Source organism: Barbatula barbatula (assembly GCF_947034865.1).
Source record: "Barbatula barbatula genome assembly, chromosome: 13".
NCBI classification, from domain to species: Eukaryota; Metazoa; Chordata; class Actinopteri; order Cypriniformes; family Nemacheilidae; genus Barbatula; species Barbatula barbatula.
The window spans coordinates 23,266,892-23,287,304 of record NC_136776.1 but is presented as its reverse complement, the minus strand read 5'-3'; the positions used below and the strand labels follow the sequence as shown (position 1 = coordinate 23,287,304).

The following is a 20,413-nucleotide window of genomic DNA, read 5'->3' as shown; positions in this document are numbered from 1 at the left end:
AATTTTATAATATCTAAATTTTTATTCTAAATATTTTTAGTAAGAGATTTTGTTTTTGTACATTATTTTTATTCTGAGCGTTTATATTTTTACTAATATTTAGTATATAACACATTTTTTGTTCTTTTTCCTCCACATTAATTTGAACTATTATATTTTATTTATTTACAGATTAAGCTAATTTTATATTAAAATAATTAGCTGATATTTATAATTCTTTGAGTTATATTCATTTTAAATGTATTTGTCCTGGTTTAATGCTACACCATAAGTCATATTTTCTAAAAGATAAATGCTCAAGTACATAAAATATAGGTCAAATGTGATTTTTGCAAATGTCAGTTTAACATTATTTGACGTCCAGACATGTAAAGATAAGTACTTGTAGTAATCTGTCATTTTATATCTTTTGAACATAGATGGCGATAGAGAACAAAACGTTATCAGTTGTAGCTTCAAGATATCTGTACACTAAACATATTGAATGCAGTAAGCAGTTATTGTTCGTAAATTGTAGTTTAGTTTATTTAGATAAACGTAGTATTTCCTTCAGTGCCGGCTGGACAAACACTTTCTCATCTTTCATCAGAAAGTCTGAACGTCTACCTTCAGCAGTAATTGTTTTTCGACATACACGATATCCCACCTGAGCTCTCCCGAGGCATCCGAACATCTCTGCTCGGTTTTGAATTCTAAACAAGATTTGAAGCGCTGAAAGGTTTAAGTGCACAAATAAGTTTGCCATGTCTTCACAGAGGCCGCCAGGAGACACGTTAACACTCGAGTAGATATGGAACCCAATCCCACCGCTGGCTAATATCGCACATTTACGCCAAACAATAACAAAATGTGCATAATGTTCCTCGCAGGAGACGGTGGGTGAGTCTCGGCCTCCGCGATCCACCAGCTGCTGCTTTTTATCTCATCACCACGTTAGAAAAGCTCATTTGTCACTGTTATTATTTGATGGGTGGATTTGCGCCGTGGGCACAGACGGATTGATGCCATCACGGTCTCACTGAGAGAAACACATCACACCAAACACCATTTCCTGAAGATTCGCCTTTTATTTGAAAAAGTTAGATTGCACAATATTGTATTGCAGTTTGTCATTGCGTGTGTTTGGGGACCGTGAGAGTCAATTTCTGTGTTTTAATTGGAGAAGAGAGCAAAGTGTAGCCACGAGTCTGTGAAAAAAAGAAAACATCAGAGCTTAGACCCCAACATCATGTTCTTGTTTGTTAAATAATGATCCGTCTGAAACTCAGTTTCTATGAAGACACAACCGCCCCGAGACTCTCATTCAAACACACAATCTAATCAAAGAGACACGGTGAGGTGAAGCAAACACCCGCCTCACACAGATGCCTCAGAGCGACCCGCTCGCTCTCCAACAGGTCAGGTCCAATCCGGTTAAAGTTAAACGTTGATTTCAAGCAGGGATGTCGGGTTGGTAAACCCGAATGTTTGTGAGATCATTATTCTATACTTCAGTTTTGTTCTGTGTTTACGCCGATAAGACTCTCGGTTCTCTGGGATCTGACGGCAGATGCTCATCCAGACAGGGAACTGTATCGATGATGGAGAGAGATTATAGACCCGGCCGCGGCGCCGAACTGACGCCTCATTTTGTACCCGAAGGCCTCCTGATGTTTTGTTTTTGATTTGAAGGAACGGATAAGAAAGATGTTGCAGCTGAATAAATAGTTTTAAACGGAGAGGTTTTGAACAGAGAGATGAACTCTGAGACTCTGACCAAGATGCTCTCGAATCAAACCCTATAGGAGACGTCTAGAATGGCAAAATAGCTTTCTCTTAAAGGGACAGTACATGCAATTCAACATTTATTCTCCCTCGTGCGGTGTATGGGAGTCTTTCTGCAGGGGAAGATATTTTGAGAAATGTCTGAGTGCTTTTGTTTTCATACAATAGAAGTCAATGGGATTCAATGTTGTTTGATTATCAACGTTCTTCAAAATATCTTCTTCTGTGTTCTGCAGAAGATTGAAAGTCACACATTTGAATAGTATTGAACACACAGTTTTGTTTCAACACTATAACTTCAGACTACATTAGCTGATTTGTTGAAGTCAGTCTCTGTGTTTTTAAAGTTAATACGCGTGTATTAAATCAGGTTTGTTGGTGCGTCTCTCTGTGGATGTAAAGAGCACACATGGTCAGTTCTCTTGGTTGAAGCTGGTTAATGCTCGTATGGTCGCGAGCTCTCTAGCGTTATCATTGGTACGCCGGTGTCCCTCACAGAGCTGATGAAGTATTGTGTTTGGCTCTTTCGCCGGCCGCCGTGTGATTTATGTGTTTATGGTCATTACTGACGTTGAGTAATCCATTTGGTTTTCATGGTGTTGTTTTTTGCCTCTCTCTTCTGGCTCCATCACATCGCTCCCTGAGGAATATCAGTTACCACCGATGCTTTAACACCGGGGAATAACGCCGCTGTCACACACTGCACAACACAACGTCATATTTAATACATATAAACATATTTAATGTTCTGTTTTGTTGTGTAGACACAAATATTCGGATTGAATTTACACAATAAATCGAGGGGGTTTTAGCTAACACAACATTAAAAAGTGACCAATACTTTAAACACCTGTAGTCTTGAGTTCATACATTTAAAAACAAAGCCTGATGTGTTAAGATTTTTAGTTTTTTAGTACCGTGATCTCTTGAACAACATCTCCTGTGTGAATGATCTCATTTCACAGTCTCACGTGTCTTCATGTTGAAATGTCTTGTAGGGCTGACTTCCATTCAGAGCAGCAGAGGGTCATGGGAAACCAATGTTTGACCGTGGGTTTGACTCTTTATCTTTATAGACTATCACATCCAGGTGGAAGTTGACTTTACTGTGAGGTGTGTCTTTAGAATAACACAGAGGTTTCCTGTAGCTCTGTTATTATTCTACTCTGTTATTACTCCTCACTGATCTGATCTCTTTCAGCTCTTAGTGGATGTTTAGAGCCTCTGTCTCTGTTGAATGTTTTGACAAGGTGAATTGCATTGTTCTCTAAAGAGCGTTCGTGAGAATGTGTACTTATCTCTACATTCAGTCTCATTTAGAGCTGTTAGAAAAGCAGATGTCTGCCGGGATGATGAGAAACATAAGCGATAATGTTCATCATTATCAGTCCTCTCATGCACATGATCCAATCTGAAACCGAGTCAAATATTTTGATGTAGACAAAGTGATGCTTGCAGACAAATAATGCGAGTGTTTTAAATACATTTAAACTTTTATTTAGGTAACCGTAAGCGCAGAGGGTGATTAAAACAATGATGAAAGTGTCGAAATTTAAGAAGAATATCTTGAATTAAAATCATGATTTTACAATTTCAGTGCCATTATCTCTTCACTAGGTCAATTTTGAGCTGTTTTAATAAACGTTCATATATACAAATAAAGCTTTACTGCGACAAAACAACAGGAAGTCCTGCAATTTCAATATCAGACGAATGACTAAAAGCACTTAAGTTCAGTTTATGGTCGTGCGTAGGCCCTACGCCATGCACCCTACGCAGAGGCACGTACCCTACACATAGCCACGTACCCTACGCAGAGCCACGTACCCTACGCATAGCCACGTACCCTACGCAGAGCCACGTACCCTACGCAGAGCCACGTACCCTACGCAGAGCCACGTACCCTACGCAGAGCCACGTACCCTACGCCATAACCTGACGCCTCAACGCTGACCCAACGCAAATTGCAAATCATCTGATAGACGTCTTCGAAAGAGCAGTTTTGCGTCCATTCTACATCATAAACATCTTCCAGACGTCTTCTAGACATCTTATTGACATTTGACAGGAATCGTGTTTCTGCGTCACTCACTGTAAGTTTGTGCTATATTTAAAAGCGTAGTTTCATAGTCCGTTTACTCCACATTTTCTTGGCTGTTCAGCGCGTGCTGGGGAAAGTGGGTTAATCGGTAGCTATATACAAGACTGATGAGATTTCACTGTGAACGCTGAAACACATCAGCAGTCTTTCTATAGACTTTCACTTTAATGCACACACTAACAAATAGCTGTGATTTATTTCTGAAATCGCAACAGTTTATTGCTTCATACCTGCAGAGACTCCTGGAGCTGCAACGTACAGTATTTCTGCGTTTAGGGGCTTCTTGCTGATGTCTGGAGGAGGAACACATTAGCAAATGAGGCAAATTAATTTGCGGTTGCTTGTGAATGAAGCCTCTCGACTCGCTGTAATGCGGTTAGTGCCTCTCGCCTCCAGCGCTTGTCATATTATGTGACAAGACAAATCGAACGACTCCGATGGGTGGGACGGGGCGAGATGGGGTTGTTGGGGTATGAAGAGTGTAAATATTTGCCTGAGGGTACAGTAGATGTGATGATGGTGTGTGTGTGTGTATTGTAATGGATCAGTAGTTTAAGTACATTAAGCAAAGGCGCTGGTGAATCTTATTACATTTATTTAGCTTTTAGCTAAATTAGACTTTTTTTGTTTTGGTTGTAGGATAACTGCTCCTGTAGGTCATGGAGTTATTCAAACGTTAAAGTTAAAGAAGAAAACTTCACTTGAAGATGCTCAATGTCGCGAGTTGTCAATCTTAATATACGGCACCAAAATGTTTTTTAAAAAGGCTTTTTGTGTTTAAGAAAAGTCTTGTTTGTGAACTGGATCGAGGGTTTAAAATTATATATTAAGAAAACTTTTATTTTGCATGTTTTCTGTTATTTAGGGGTAAAATAAATGTAAAAAGAAACTGTACACTACAATTTTTGTATACTTTCTTCCCAAAACATTTATCTAAAAAATGTAATTTAAGAAATAAATTTAGTTCAATAATATAATGGCCTAAGATATCAAGTCGGGTTTTTTGAAAAATATTAAGGTTTGTTAAAGTATATATCCTCCAATGTTACTCATTTAAAAGTTGAAAACTTGTATTCTCACTCCATATTTTTTCTTGTTTTTTATCTTAATTATTCGTCTTTTTTTTCTTAACTAGACTTGATATCAAGTCATTTTGCTTGTCAAATACATTTTTATTTATAGATTTTCTAAATCTATTTATGTATTTGATTTGAAGAATATTTTAGGATTTCGTACTGAAAGACGACTGTCCTACGTGATGAGATGATTTTATACAGGATACACACACTGGGTTGAGATGGTTGTGTGGTGGTTTGACAAACAGCCCTTCTGAAGCGTGCAGAGCGAGTAAATCCCTTACAGAGACTGCTTCAGGAGGGGAGGGGCTCACCGGCTGCCCCGCCTCCAGCAGGCTTTGATTGACATGATGGCCCTGATGGAGGTATATGTGAAATAATGGTAGTGTTTGCATCGTTGATGCTGAGCCGTGTGTTAAAAACAAAGACAGACTGAACTCAGATCAGTGTTTAAAGCAAATCTTTATAACATCACAGATGTTAAAGGTGCACTATAAATAATTTCTGTTAAAATTACATTATTACTGCAGCAGTTTGCCAGTAACTTACTGTAGATTTACATTTATGTAATTTACAGTTTGTCTAAAGATAAACGATCATTAAACACAAACAAGTCTTTATCCTTACAGAAAAAAAACTATAAATTGCAGCCTCATGCAAAGCATTCTGGGAACCAAAATGTGGATTTCTGGTTCCCAGAATGCTTTGCATGAGGCTGTTATTTATCTGTTTTTTCTGTATCGATTAAGACTTGTTCATGTTTAATGTTCATTAATCTATGTACAAACTGTTTCCAGTAAATTAGATAAATACAAATCTACAGTAAGTTACCGGCAAATAGCTGCATAACTACAGCGAAAATGTTAACAGTGAATTGCGAGATGTGAACCTTTGATGGGCTTTGTGTTGTTTATTTGTTCTTATATATTTTTGAAGTGTATGTAAATATTTTACACGTGTGTTCATACATTAACACCGGACCGGTATTTAGCAACCTGTAAGTAATTTCCAACCTTATTTCATGAAAAATCCCAAGCATTCCATGAGGTGTCTGATGCATATACATTTATACGATGAAAATATTACAGAAACGTGTAGTTTTTAGAAAAAAAGCCCCATTCCTAAATCTAGGTTAGAGAAAAGTAAATCGGGTTATTTTAGGTGTAACTTTGGTTTTATTGTGGTGTTATATTGTAGTGTGGTTTTTTTATTTTTCATTTTAATAACATTTAAAAAATGTATGTGCTTTGGTCTCTTCGTTATTTATTTAATAAAGTTTTATTTAGCTATTAATGTTTACATTTTGTATTTTTGTTCTAGCTTATTGCTGAGGCAACAATTAGGTTGAATTTAAACAAGACATTTAAGCCTATATTTTCTTTCATTTTAAATAGTGTTTTAAGAGTTTTACTCAACAATAACTCTGATTAATTCAAAATAAGCCACCGAGATTTGAGTGTCAGCCAATCGTAACAGAGCTGCTTTGCATAACTCTAAAGGTCAAAAGGGGTTAAAAAATAAATGAAGATAAATTGAAGATAAATGAAGTTTTAGTCTTCATTTAACTTTATCAGAAACACTAATGCGCTCCAGCAGGTAGAATACGTCTCGTGAAGGGTTATGTGCCCTCAGCAGGTATAAAAGCGTCGAGTCTGAGAGAGGCGATTGGATTGAGGTCATTTGACTGATAAGAGTAAAATGAAGCAGGACATTCTGGTGCGGCGGGTTTATCGTCTCGAGCCCGTGAGATAAGAGCCTTTTGAAGCTGGGAGACTAGAGCGTAATAAGCGTCGGTGCGGTTCTGCCCTTCTTAATGGGCTTCATCCTCGTCCACACAGCCAAAGGCCAGCAGACGAAAGTTTAAGCTGTGTTCAGCGAGGCTAATCGAACTCTTCCCGCAGCGTCCTTCTCGTTTCTCGCGCCCTTTCTCCGTGCCCTATTGGAAATCATTGAGAATTATTTGAAGTTCACGACCCGCTGTTTGTGTACGTGTCCTAAAGACAGTTTCCAAACAAGAGCGTTCCGAGTTTGTTTTTCAATAACAACAGAAGGACGGAAACCAAAGCGTGTGATTTACATTACAACGATAATGAATTCGGGTCTAAACTAAACGACGATAAAAAAATTTCTTTTTACCCAGTTTCAAGCACAAGCCCTTGAAATTCACCCGGGTTTTGATTGGCTGTCAATGTTTTATCGCTGCTTTATCATTCTCATTCTTATCTATTGTTATTGTTATATACAGCTAGTCGTAGTTTAAACGCTACTATTCGTGTACATTTCTAATGATCTTTAAAAACTAATAGTTATCTTTTTTACGTTACTTAACTTGACGTTTTGATAACTACCATTAACGTGCTTTTGTGCGATCTTATAGTGTCAATTGATTTTGTAATAGAGCTGTTGTGTGATATTTCTTTAAAGAAGCGTAAAATATATTTTATTGATTGGTAATGATGTAATTTTTTCAGTAGCGTGCGTGTTTGCGAAGATTGAACTGCTAATCGCTCATTTGTTACGAATGATGTTTACAAACTCCAGGGAAATTCGCACATCCCATCATAAACGTGCCGCTCGTCGTGTGTTATTCCCGCAGGTGTCCTGCTGGGATGAATTAGTCTGATGTTACTGTGATGTTGAGCACGACAAATTGAGTTTGACTTTGAAACACTCGCCTCAGGGACGAATAACACACTGCGTTTACATATATCATTTGTATAATTTGAGGGATTACTTGTAATACAGTACGGATTAGAAAAAGAGGTTGAAGTTTGAAGTGTTTTGATGTTTTCGACAGGAAGCCGTGAGCTTTTAGTTTCCCTCATGAATCCAGACGTCAGACGTGACCATTAGCATATGGTTTGATGGAACGATGTCATTGAAATGTTCATTTGCATTGAATGAAGTAGAAAGCAGGACAGATCCGCTGTCATCATCTCCATTAACTACATCACAACATTTCACCATTTTTAATGGGGCTCCGGAGGCTTTTTATGTCAGCGTTGTTAGACGAGGAACGATATGGGCTTTCTCCGTGTTACACAAGAGCTTTTAAAGCTGATCAGAAATCATGAATTCATCCATCTGTAGTTACAGACATTTTAAAACTTTTTATAGCTACGGTAGATCATGTCCGACCTGTATGACTTTCTTTCTTTTGCAGAACACAAAAGAAGATATTTCGAAGAATGTTCAGCCATTGATTCCATTGTACATTTCTCAAGATATCTACTCCGAAATATACTCGAATACAGTTTTACAACTACATGAGAGTGTAATAAACGATGACTGAATAGAGGTTTTAGGTGAACTATGTTTTCAAGATCCAGAAAGCGTTTCTCCTGCGAACGTGATTGATGTTCAAATCATTTGATTTTACATCAAACGCTTCAGCAACCACCTAGCAACCCTTTGTCAACCGCATAGCAACACATCATTTAGACTTCAATAACACTGGAACACTGCAAACCTATCTAGCGTCACCTGTATCGCACAAATCCCTCCATTAAGATATCGATTCCAGCACACGCGGGTAAAGACATTCCGCTAACTGACGTTATTTCTGTTTAATCCATCACAACGCCGGCGTGTTTGTCAGCTGAAATCAGTCCGTATGTTCTTTACGGACAGCACACAAACACTCTGTATTGATGTAGACAAGCGCACTGTGTTTCTTTGAAATCGTTTGCGAGTGAGTTTGAGTTTGATCGATAGAGCTTTAAATACAAAACGCTGTCAGTGTTACTAGTGCTGCGCTTTAAAATAGCTGCACGAGATGAGAGGGAGTTTTAACCGGCTTTATTTAATCTTTTTAGACAAGCAACTGATAAATTATATACGATTACATGATGTCATGCTCTGATATCAGTCGTTTTTGTGTTATATTAACATTGAATGATCAGAAACGTTGAATAAACGTCAGATCAACGTTGAGGAAACGTATGTATTTGTTTTTGAATCACACTGTGTTGTTTTTCTGATTTCTTAGGCAGACAGTCTGAGAAGATGCACGTCTAACCTCAATGCCCAGGTTCATATCACGAGCATGCCGCGCCATCGAAACAGCACATTTAAAGTGACGCGCGTCCCCTGCGGCCCCTACAGCAGATGTTTTTATAATCACATCGTCTCGGCGCTCCTCAACACTTGCAGTGCAATAGACACTCAAGTGTACTGTGATGGTTGTATTATAAAGAACATGTTTTTATAGGGCAAATATATTGAAGTCAGGCCCTCAGACAGTCCGGAGTCATCCAAAGCTACAGGCTGCTTGACCCCATAGTGTTAAAGAATCACATGAGCTTTAGTGAAGAGAGTTAAAGTGACCACTAGGGGGCGACCATGACCCAGCCCTGCTTATAAACATCACTGATTCAAAGTGATTAAAATGAAACGGACAAGAATAAGATATAATGAATCATATTTCTATTATTACTGTACATGTTTATGTAGCTTAACGGGTAGAAGACTGCGTTCACAGCGCAGGACAGACGTTCGAATCCGAGAGAATGATAAATAAAATGTACATGCACTGTTAACTTGTGAACAATTTAGAAAAATTGGTTAGTTATTTAGATTAATAAATATTCTTAATAATACAGATAAAGTGAATAAAATGTGTAATGTTTTGATAGCTAAAATAAAGTATTACATATGCATATCAAATTATTAAGGAAGTAGCAAATTATATATTTCTTCTATATTTTGCAGCTTTTTTAGAATATATTATTATAATAGAAACACTAATAAAAAATTATTTAAAATGCATTTAACCGAACTTGTAATGTCACAGTACAGAGTTGTGTGATTGTCTTGTGTTGTTCATTCATCTCTGGTCTGGCGTCTGACTCTGGATCAGTGCCACTGGACAGCAGCCGGCTTCATTAATTCACACATCCCCTCCTGTTAAATAATGTGTTTAGTGCCCAGCAGGCCTGTTTAGATGTTTTTGGACGTCACATCTCGCACAGCAGTGCTTCAATCAACTTACATACGTGTGTGTGTAATGGGTCTGTGCGTGTTCTCCCTCGGCTAACAGTATCCATGGTAACGACTGGTGTATCATAGCTATTGGTTGAGCGGGTCATGAGTAGAAATGATGGTCCATCTTCTCGCGCTTTCAATGGGATACCGCCCTGGAGGGACAGCCGTAGCACAACAGCGTCTCTACTGCCCCCTGGTGTCTGATGATGACATCACTCATATCTGCACTGAATCGCATCCGGAGAGATGCAAGATGCATGGCAAAGTAAAGATTTCTAATGTTGAAAAATTGAGTTTTGAGTGTTGCTTTGTGTTTGCTAAAGCATTCTGGGTGTTGCTGTGTGGTTGCACACGCATCCTGATTGATGCTTTGTGGTTGCTATGGCGGTCTGAGTGATGCTTTCTGGTTGCTAAGGTGTTTTGGTTGATGTTTGTGGTTGCCTAAAGCATTCCTGGCATTGCGCTGCGGTTGCACATGTTCCGAGTGATGCTCTTTGGATGCCTAGGCACTCTGAATGATGCTGTGTGGTTGCTAGGGCGGTCTGAAAGATGCTGCAGGGTTGCCAAGGTGTTCTGAATGATGCTGCGGAAATACAAGGCGTGATTTCTGGCTTCCGATAAGTGATATCGTTCTCTTCAGTGCACTTGTCTTTAGAAACACTGTTTGTTTTCACTCTTTCTCACAGGAGTAAAGGGAAATTGAATGTGCCGTGGAGAATCCTTTACCTGAGAAACATATAGTGTGTTGAGAATTCATTTCCAGCTCTTGGGCTTCAGGCAATCAGAGTGATTGCATTTCAAGTGCTGTGAGATCATCGCACTGAGACACATACGCTGGACAATACTGCCATCTGCTGGACACAAAACAATGATTATAGTTGAATTAACCTTCACAGGAAAATAAGTGTTAATATGTGTTGATATTTATTAAATAAGATATATGTAATGGAAAATAAGACAAACATATTGAGTAAGAAATGCATTTTTGAAAGAGAGAGCGAGAGAGACTCCATGACTCCTCTCATTCCCTACTCATCTGTTCTACATCATTTGATTTCGCAACTTTTTTCACAAAAGACCACAGAGTTCATCTTACACCCACACACATTTCTGTAGATGTCCGTTAAACAGGATTCATTGTCCTCCGGTCAGAGAACAGAATGTGAAACCCATCAGAGATGTCAATGAGGTCTACGAACAGAGCCAGACATTATAGATCACTAATGGAGACAGTCCGTCTCAAATCTAAACCCACTGTACAGAAAGAAAACTTCCATTTCAAGTCATTTAAACAAAAGTGAATATCATTGAATATCAACATGAAGTTCAGCTCAATGCTGCACTTTCTCACTCAGCTTTAGATTCTCAACATCAACTTTTATCCCTCGTAACACAAGCAATATCTCTAAATTAAACTTAATTCAAGTAAACCTTTCTTTCCCCATTGGCAGATTATTTTTGCTTGTTTTAAACACTAATTTACTCAAATCTTACATTTTCTTTCATATGCAACCATAGTCATATCACGATCTGGTTTTAAACGGCCTCGTGTGTTTGTTGATGAGAGCGGATAACTGTGATCATTTGCTGTGTAGTTTTCCATCTTCTGTCTTGAAGTTTATATCTTTTTATATAAATGGCCTGGATTGCTGCTGGTGTCCAGTGACATAATTAAAACGCAGTCAATTATTTCAGGCCATGCGGTGAAAGTCGATCCGGTGCTGACATCAGATGGAGGCAGTGCTCGGGGAGTATTCCCTGTCTATGGGAGGGAGTTCAGGGGCCGAGGGTACATTACATCCCTACAGCTCGAGTCGTCCTGCAGATGTCCTGATGTTGAGATGAAGATGTTCAGATCTGACTCTGTTCTCAATGCGAGTAGGCTGAAGATCTGAATTTTGTCCTCTTTTCTGACCTCTGTGGAGTCAAATTCGCCCTCTTTTCAACTCTGTCTACTTGTCTTCTGGATTTACCCGTCAGTCATGGTACGGATCACATGTACCATCTCCTTCAGCACTGACGACGAGTCGGTCCGCGGCTCGCGCAATGACAGCTTTGACGACCACTATAAGCGGGTGGCGTGGTCAAAAGATGGAGATCATGGGCAATACGAAGAGGAACCCGGCGAGCTGGACACATGCGACGGGGTTGAAGATGAAGTGGTGCCCGATATCAGTCTGCCCACGTTTTTCGGTGGTTGCTCTCTCCACGGTGCCAACCACATCTTTGTGGAGGATAAAAAGTTCAGTGTCAGACAGGGCTTGTGGGCAGTGGTCTTCCTGATGGCCGTCTCCATGTTTCTCCTGCAGGTGGTGGATCGAGTCATCTATTATCTCCAGTACGATCACGTCACCATGCTTGACGAGCGCAACGCTAAAAATATTACCTACCCCGCAATCACGCTATGTAACTATAATATGTTCCGCCGCTCGCAGCTCAGTTACAGCGACCTGCTCTTCATGGGTCCTCTGCTGGGGTACGAGGACAACATGGCCCCCGGGATCCCTCTGGCACCGGAGCCTGACAGACAGGGCTCTCGATTCAGCCTGGCAGAGTTTTACAACCGCACACGTCACCGCATGGAGGACATGCTGCTCGAATGCCAGTTTTCAGGGAAGGACTGTGGGCCTGAACACTGGAGAGAGGTAAGGCTCTGGTGAGAAAGGTGATATTGAGTTGAGAAGGTTTGAGATAGATGAGATTTTGTTAAAATAAGTGAGATTGTGTACAGAACATTTGCGAAAAGTGAGATTGTGTTGAGCAGAAGATCGGAGAGAGCGGAGATTGTTTTGAGAAATGGTGAGATTGTGTAGAGATTATTGAAGAGATTGTGTTCAGAAATGGTGCGATTGGGTTGAGAAATGGTGAGATTGTGTTAAAAACATTGGAGAGAGTTGAGATTGTATTGAGAAAGGGTGAGATTGTGTAGAGATTATTGAAGAGATGTGAGATTGTGTAAAGGAATGGAGAGATTGGGTTGAGAAATGTTGAGAAACGGTGAGAGATTATTGAAGAGATTGTGTTCAGAAATGGTGCGATTGGGTTGAGAAATGGTGAGATTGTGTTAAAAACATTGGAGAGAGTTGAGATTGTATTGAGAAAGGGTGAGATTGTGTAGAGATTATTGAAGAGATGTGAGATTGTGTAAAGGAATGGAGAGATTGGGTTGAGAAATGTTGAGAAACGGTGAGAGATTATTGAAGAGATTGTGTTCAGAAATGGTGCGATTGGGTTGAGAAATGGTGAGATTGTGTTAAAAACATTGGAGAGAGTTGAGATTGTATTGAGAAAGGGTGAGATTGTGTAGAGATTATTGAAGGCATGTGAGATTGTGTTTAGAACATTGGAGAGAATTGAGATTGTGTTGAGAAAAGTGAGATTATGTGGAGAAAGAGTTGAGATTGTTTGAGAGTGAGATTTGGTGTAGACGGATAATATTCTGTTGAGAAAGGTGGAGATCATTGGAGAGAGTTGAGGTTGTTTGGAAGAACGTGAAGCAAAGTGAGATCGTTGGGGGAACAATGAGAAAAAGAGAGACTGTGTGGAGAAGAGATGAGATTATGTGGAGTGAGTACACAGGAGAAAAGTGAGATTTGGTAGATGGAGGTGATATTGTGGAGATCGGGGTGTTATTTTGAGGGTCATTGACTATTTGATGTATGTGGTGTTTGTGAGGCATCACCGATGATGAAGCGTTGTTCTCTCTTTATCTAACAACAACCAGAAGTCATTTATTCTTCATGTTCGGCATTCAAATGTTTGTTATTTTAATCTCAGTTTGACTGCATGTGATTGATTATAACAGTACACACACCCGCTGCTGAATGTGGGAAAGACGTTCTTAAATAACTAAAAGAAGATCATGTGTGTGCTGGATTTCCCAATCATTCTATAAAGATCTTTAGTTCTTCTTCATCTGAAAATAAAACCCCAGTTTTGTGTCTGATCTCAATTAGTTATGTTGAAGATCTTCATGTTTCAATTCGCTTCATTCTCGCTGAAGAAACAAGCGCTGGCGTTCTGCGATAGAGACGTTGTTTCTGATCTCAAGGTTTTCTCGCCGGTGTTGTGAGTCAGACTCCTATTGACTCGAGTGAATTATGTTCTGCTTTCCTCTAAAGGCCGGGAATATATTTGCCAGCGCTTACAGAGTAATCGCTTCAAAGCCCTTCAGTATATTTACACAAATGCTTGCGGAGATTTCAATGTGGTCGGTGATGGATGTGTTTACTCTTGAGTCTCTGTGCTCTTTATTATCAACCTCAATGAATAATCCAGAGAAACATTATCTGGTCATTATCATCACGGCGTGGGCCGTACAGCACGTCTGCCATCGCCGTTGTGATGCAGAGATGTCGGTGTATGTGACTGTCCATCGATCCGCAGTGGAGATTTTTAAAAGCGCAGGGTTTCGTGTCGATGTCAGGCGGGTTCGAGCCAAACACACGAACAGATTGAGTTTCGGTTCTGGGGCAGAATTGAAGCACGGTCACTTCCTGAACCTCCATTAAACTCCGATCCTTTTTCACCTTCAGAGCAAAGACTCATGTTTCTCGTCTGCCTGCGGGTCGATATCAGCGCCATGTAGTGAAAAACCTTTTAATGTTGGGTCAGGTTAGAAGTTTGCCGCCTTAAAAGATTTCTTCATGTTTGTGCAAAGTTCTGCCTGATTTAGATTTTATTCTTGCTCTTTTAGATTAATGTTTTAGTTTATGATGTTTAGACATTTTCTTATCCTGTAACTTGAAGTTTTTAAACGTTGACACGTGACTCGTCCTCCATCTTTTCATTCTGACCTCACATCATATAAATAGTTGATGAAAGTAGATATTAGATGTACTACTTTTACTAAATATCTTTATGATATAGTTTTAGGTTGGTGGGCTCTTTGTTGGTAAGAACCTACCTAGCAACCACGTACAGAAGTAACATGCTGGAAAGATGCTCAGCATCTGCATAGCAAAACCCTCAGCAACCCCTCGAAAAAACAAGATCAGCGTTTTATCTGAGAGAGTGTGATGATGTGTTTAATGTGACCTTGAAGATCAGGTTTAAAGAGTCGGATGCTGTTGACAGAACCTCATGTAATATTAACAAGGCTGTGATTTCATAGCATCTCTCTCTCTCTCTCTCTCTCTCTTTTCTCCTCTGGTCTTTAACTGTGATAACTTGTACTTGTGCATAATTTAAATTGACAAATAACTACTTTGACCCTGTTTAGTTTTTAATAAACATCTCAGGTGTTCTTCTGAAATAAGCCGTAGTATTATAACCCACTTCAATCCATTTGTTAAAGTCCCAGTGAAATAAAAATTTACAATAGCAATTTTTGCATGAAATATTACAGCGTTTATAGTCAATAGCTTATCATTGTGGGTCATTTCCTTTAGAAAATTCATGTACCCTCATAATATTCAGTTACAATCTGAATATGCGCTTCCGCCCTGATTTGAGGCGGTGCATCCGTTAACTCCTCCCCTTCAACAGTCAATCTGCTGCCAGTTTAATTTCAAATGGCAACAGCTGTGTTTACACATCCAATCAATTCGCAGTGTAATACGCAAGCCACGCCCACTAATATTCTCCTTTGAAATTCCTTTTCAATCGGAAATGTGTCCGAATATGGAAGTAAAAACGATCAAAACTTCCGGTTCGCGGGTACTTTAACCCTGTCGTCACACAGCACCATATCTGGAAGGCATGGCTTGCTTTAAAACTATCAACAAAAACACAATCCTAACAACAGAATTCCAGATGTCCATACAGCGGTTCATTTTTACACTTTATTCAAATATTGATATCGGAGAGTATGACTGTACTGCACACCGCATGTTAATTCAAGTTTTGATAAGTGCTCATAAATTGAATAAAATGAGTTGAGACTTTGAAGCGGAAACTGTATTCCTTAAGTCACGACATGACAAGCGTATATTTGCAGAACAGTTTCATTAAAATGAGTTTCTTTCTGTTGCTTCTGTAGTGTGAACACTAGGGGGCGCCACAACACAGAGAGACACAGACAGAGCGAGTATGAGGACTGATTTAGTGAAATACTGATGCTAAACATTAAGACATGATTTACTCTACACTTTTTTGTTATATTGGCTTAATAGTAAAATTCTCTCATCATGTATTTTTCCTCATGCGGTTGTAAACATGTATGTGACTCTTTCTTCAGTGACACACAAAAGAGGTGTATCAACATTCTTCAAAATATCTTCTTAAGAATCAAGTGTGAGTTTTGTGTATCATCAGACCCTAAGACATTAATACAGAAGTAGCTCAGTCAGAGTAAACCACATAAATCTACAGGAGAGATGCGAGGTATTTTATATATTCATCCTGCATTGTTTGTTACTCTAAAGCTGGAGGTGTGCGGATGAGGTCCATCGCCAACGGCAACACGATGAAAGATGCCACAGACCTGCACATGAAACGCAGCAGCAGACTTGTTTCCGTGATGAATGTGTGGCATTATTCCAAAGACAATCCACAATTAACCGACATGCATCCGTTAGCGTGTCCTTGAGTCTATAATGAATGTATTCTCTCAGAGTCTCCTCTAGATGTGTTTAAGCTCATGAAAGCCTGTAGATCATGTCATAGTGAGCACAGAAATGTGTTTGTGACATCAAACCTGAATACAAATTCTTGTGAGGATGGCTAGTTTCAACTTTAAACCGCTTCAACCGTCTGACATGGTTGACTGGATCCTAACTGCTTCAGTTACATCTACAGCTCAAATCTACCGGAGAGAACAGAAACGCATGTTAGAAGTGAAGCTCAGATACTGAGCGTCTTCATCTACACATGATGTTATAAATGTTTGCTTTTCGTTACGTGATCCACTATTGTCGGAAATCGTGAGTAAATAGTTTGAGGTGCTCAAGAGTTCTGGAAAGTTTGAAGTACGCTCTTAAAAAAGGTGCTTAAATGGGTGCAAAAAACTTTTGGTTCCATAAAGAACCTTTAAGGAACTTTTTATTAGATTTTTAATTAAATCACGGATGAAATAAAAAGATGAAATTAAAGTTTCTCATTGACGATCCAAGATAGAAAGGAAGACTATAAGAAATAAGGATGCTTAAAGCGATAGTTCACCCACAAATGAAAATTCTGTCGTCATTTACCGAACACAGAGAAAGATATTTGGAAGAATGATAACCGGACAGATTTTGCCCCCCATTGACTCCCGTAGTAGGAATCTACTACTTTATCATTTTATTCTTCGGTTGAACACAAAAGAAGTGATTTTGAAGTGACTATTGTATTTTTCCTACTATGGTAGTAAATGAACAAAGACATTTATATAGATTTGGAACAAATTGAAGGCGAGTAAACGATGACAGAATTCATCACTTTAAAGGGTTTGTTATGGCACAGAAGGATCATTTTTGGTTCCTGGGAGTCATGCCACATCTTTCCTTCTTCGCCTTTTTATAGTCTGAAGACTGTTTTAGTTCTGTAAATATTAAAGGTTCTTTAAGACCTCTTTGAAACCATTATTTTATGTAATTTTGAGATTAATCTGTTAAAATAATTGTCAAGGCTGTTTGGAGTATCACACACGTATGGCGTTTAAGTCTTCTCATTTTCTGGTTTCTCCGGCAGGGTGAGGTTGACATGTCCTGTCTCATTACTCTTGCTTGGCGTGCGTGTCTGACAACCTCTGTTATCAGTTATACACACACACACACACACAGAAGAGAGAGAGAGAGAGAGAATGAGGTCTGTGTGCAGTCGAGCATTAACAGCCGACAATTCACACCGCTGAGAGGAAAAGTAAAGCATTTCAGTTTGGGGTTGATGGACTTTGTGTTGTGTGAACATTTGTATTAATTAGTAGATATTTTTAGAGTATGTAGTTAGTGAATTAAGACCAAATGCATTCAGTAAAAATAAAGTCTTCTCTAGAGAGCAACTCGATGAATATTGGCAAATAATTCAGTCCATTTTACGTTGTTATGTGGATACTTCATACTTTGAACTTGATATTTGTTAAGTGTACTTTATTGACAGTGTTTAATGTTTCACATGTTGCATGTCTCCCAGTACAGGTGCTATGAAGGAATTTCATTCATTTATTTTTGATGACCGCCGTTTTCATTTCTACATCAAAGTTGAACTTTTGTCGTCAGGTTTTCTAAATCCGGAATACATCACAAAGAACATTTCAGTCTTTGAAAATAAATCGACCTCGATCGCTGCGTTTGTTTCTTTGAGCCGAAATCAAAGGCTATAGTTTTTATTTCTGTGATGAGAGGAATCTTTAATAATAATAACTCCTCATGGGGCACCTGAAGAGAAGAAGCGCATTTCTGTTTAAAACACAATTCTGTTTAAATGTTAGACGAATCGCAGCAGATGAGACTTTGATCTTCACCTGCTTTTATTAAGACTGATGGGATTTTGTTCGTATCAAAAAATCGCTTTTGTTATGTTTCTGAATGTCACCTGAATCTTCTTTGTATAAATCCTTCCCTTACTAAATGAACCCTGATTTTACTATGGTAAAAGTGTAGAAGACCTCGAGACTTCAAGAATATCATACGCTCTTAAAGGTCCAGTGTATGAATTTTAGTGGCATCTAGTGGTGAGGTTGCCAATTGCTTTTCAGGCCTTTTCAAAGTACTTTGGTAGCAGACACAGAACTAAGATGTCGTCGTATTAAGGACATTATGTATTTACGAAATGTATTCTGTAGAGCAGTTTGTCCGTTTAGGGCTACAGTAGAAATAACGTTGAGAATTCTGCGGTGTATGTAGATAGAAATAGCTCATTCTAAGGTAATAAAAACACAACGCTTCAATATGTAAAGGCTACATAGACCTGTGAACACCTGGTTATGTATATTATATTGCCTTTCTGTCAATAGATCCTCCAAAGAATTACACACTGTTCCTCTAAAATCTTAAAGGAGTTGTTTCAACTCATAGATGGGTCAGATATGCATTTTCGAAGATAATGTAACCCAACAGTTGGATTTGTCCATATTTTACCCAACGATGTTTTTATAGTGTGGAGACCTGGGTGTGGTTTAGTTTGACTTAGGCCTGTAGGAATCACATTAATGACCATACAGAAGCCTTAAGCACCCTGACAGACGCACACACACACCATCTCTTGCCAAAACATCAACGGTTTAATTGAATGCACAATACATATTTCTATACATATTACACACTGAACACTTGTGTGATATCCATCTTTCAGTAAATCTACAGTACACCTCATCTCTCTCTCTTTCTCTCTCGCTGCCGGGGCACAGCTGCAGGTTGCACAAGACATTTGGCAGCGGTGCTTAGGATGATTTAGGCATCCGTCCAAATGACTACAAAGTACACTAGTTGGGGTGCTGATCTGTAGGTTTAGTATTCAGAATGCAGTCAATGCCACTGCAATGCATTACAAGAACGGCGTGGTTCGACTGAATGGACATCTGTAGATTGCTTAATGTCTCTGTTGGTTTTCTTGGATAGCAGTGATATGAAATAGAAAGCAAATCGAGACTTGTAGTGAAGACCCTTGAAATCCCACATGTATGACATATAAATGAACATTTCTTAACATGTTTTTTCGAAACATAATGATCTCAAGTGTATTTTTAATGTTCATTTTTAACTTGATTGCAGGTGTTTCACATATTTTTGAAATACGGTCAAAACTCTCAGATTTCAGAAAAGCATGTCATTTTACGAGAATTCTTTACAGTATATTTCTGGTGCCCCGTTGCCATAAAATGTCAGTTTTCTTTTTTCCGGTCATTTTTTATATGGTCAAATTACAGAAAAATATCTCAAATTTACAAGAACAACTTTACAAGCTCCGTTTGTTCTACTGTGAAAGCTTTTATTCGAGCCGTGAAAGAGCACCCCAGTCATAATGGCAGTATTTCGCCAAACCTAGAGGGTTTAGAAAATGATTAAAGCCGCAGAGTCGAGCGCTGCCCGGACGATCATTTCATGAGCTCTTCTGGAGACGTGCTGACATTCACTTCACTATTTCATGTTCAGATTTCTTATGGACTCTATTTAAAAGTTCATTTCATAGCATTTCCTATTTCTCCATACGTTTATTTAAAGTCCCCTTGAAACGGAATTTGCGATTGACTTTTTTTCCGTATCGTGAAGTTTATCCGAGTGAAACAGCTTCCGAGTGAAACAGCTTGCGGTGCTTTAATTTGCCCTTCCCTTTTTGATTGGTTTGTATTAAGTTGGGCCCGGAGGGTAGGGCTAAAGATGCCTGGCCATTGGTCGCACCTCTTTTTTGTTGCTGACATCACAGTTGTTGTTAAGAGAGGCGTTTTTGATTAAATATTACAAGTGCAAATGAATTAAAAATAATAATTATGGTGTGCGCGGATAAATAATTGATAATAATAACTGCAACACTGTGTAAAACATTTCCTGTTTGATTTCATGGTGACTTTACAGAGAAAACTTGAGGTGCACTAGTAAATCAATAAGCTCTGATGTTTGTCCTTGCCGTC

At 38.9% G+C, this 20,413-nt stretch overlaps 1 protein-coding gene across 4 annotated transcripts in view; it reads left to right on the top strand.

Annotated features, from left to right (window-relative positions):
- LOC306902470 (acid-sensing ion channel 1B) overlaps window positions 1–20,413 on the top strand; it is a gene marked incomplete at its 5' end in the record, with an annotated part of 145,709 nt that overhangs the window by 103,175 nt on the left and 22,121 nt on the right. The window contains one exon of one of the 4 annotated variants that reach the window (XM_079471064.1): window positions 11,746–12,569. The exons of 2 other annotated variants lie outside the window; for them this stretch is intronic. In XM_079471064.1, the coding sequence (XP_079327190.1) occupies window positions 11,907–12,569 (663 nt within the window). Of the gene's footprint in view, window positions 1–11,745; window positions 12,570–20,413 lie in introns of those variants that run through there. One more of the 4 variants, XM_079471065.1, reaches the window with a different exon arrangement.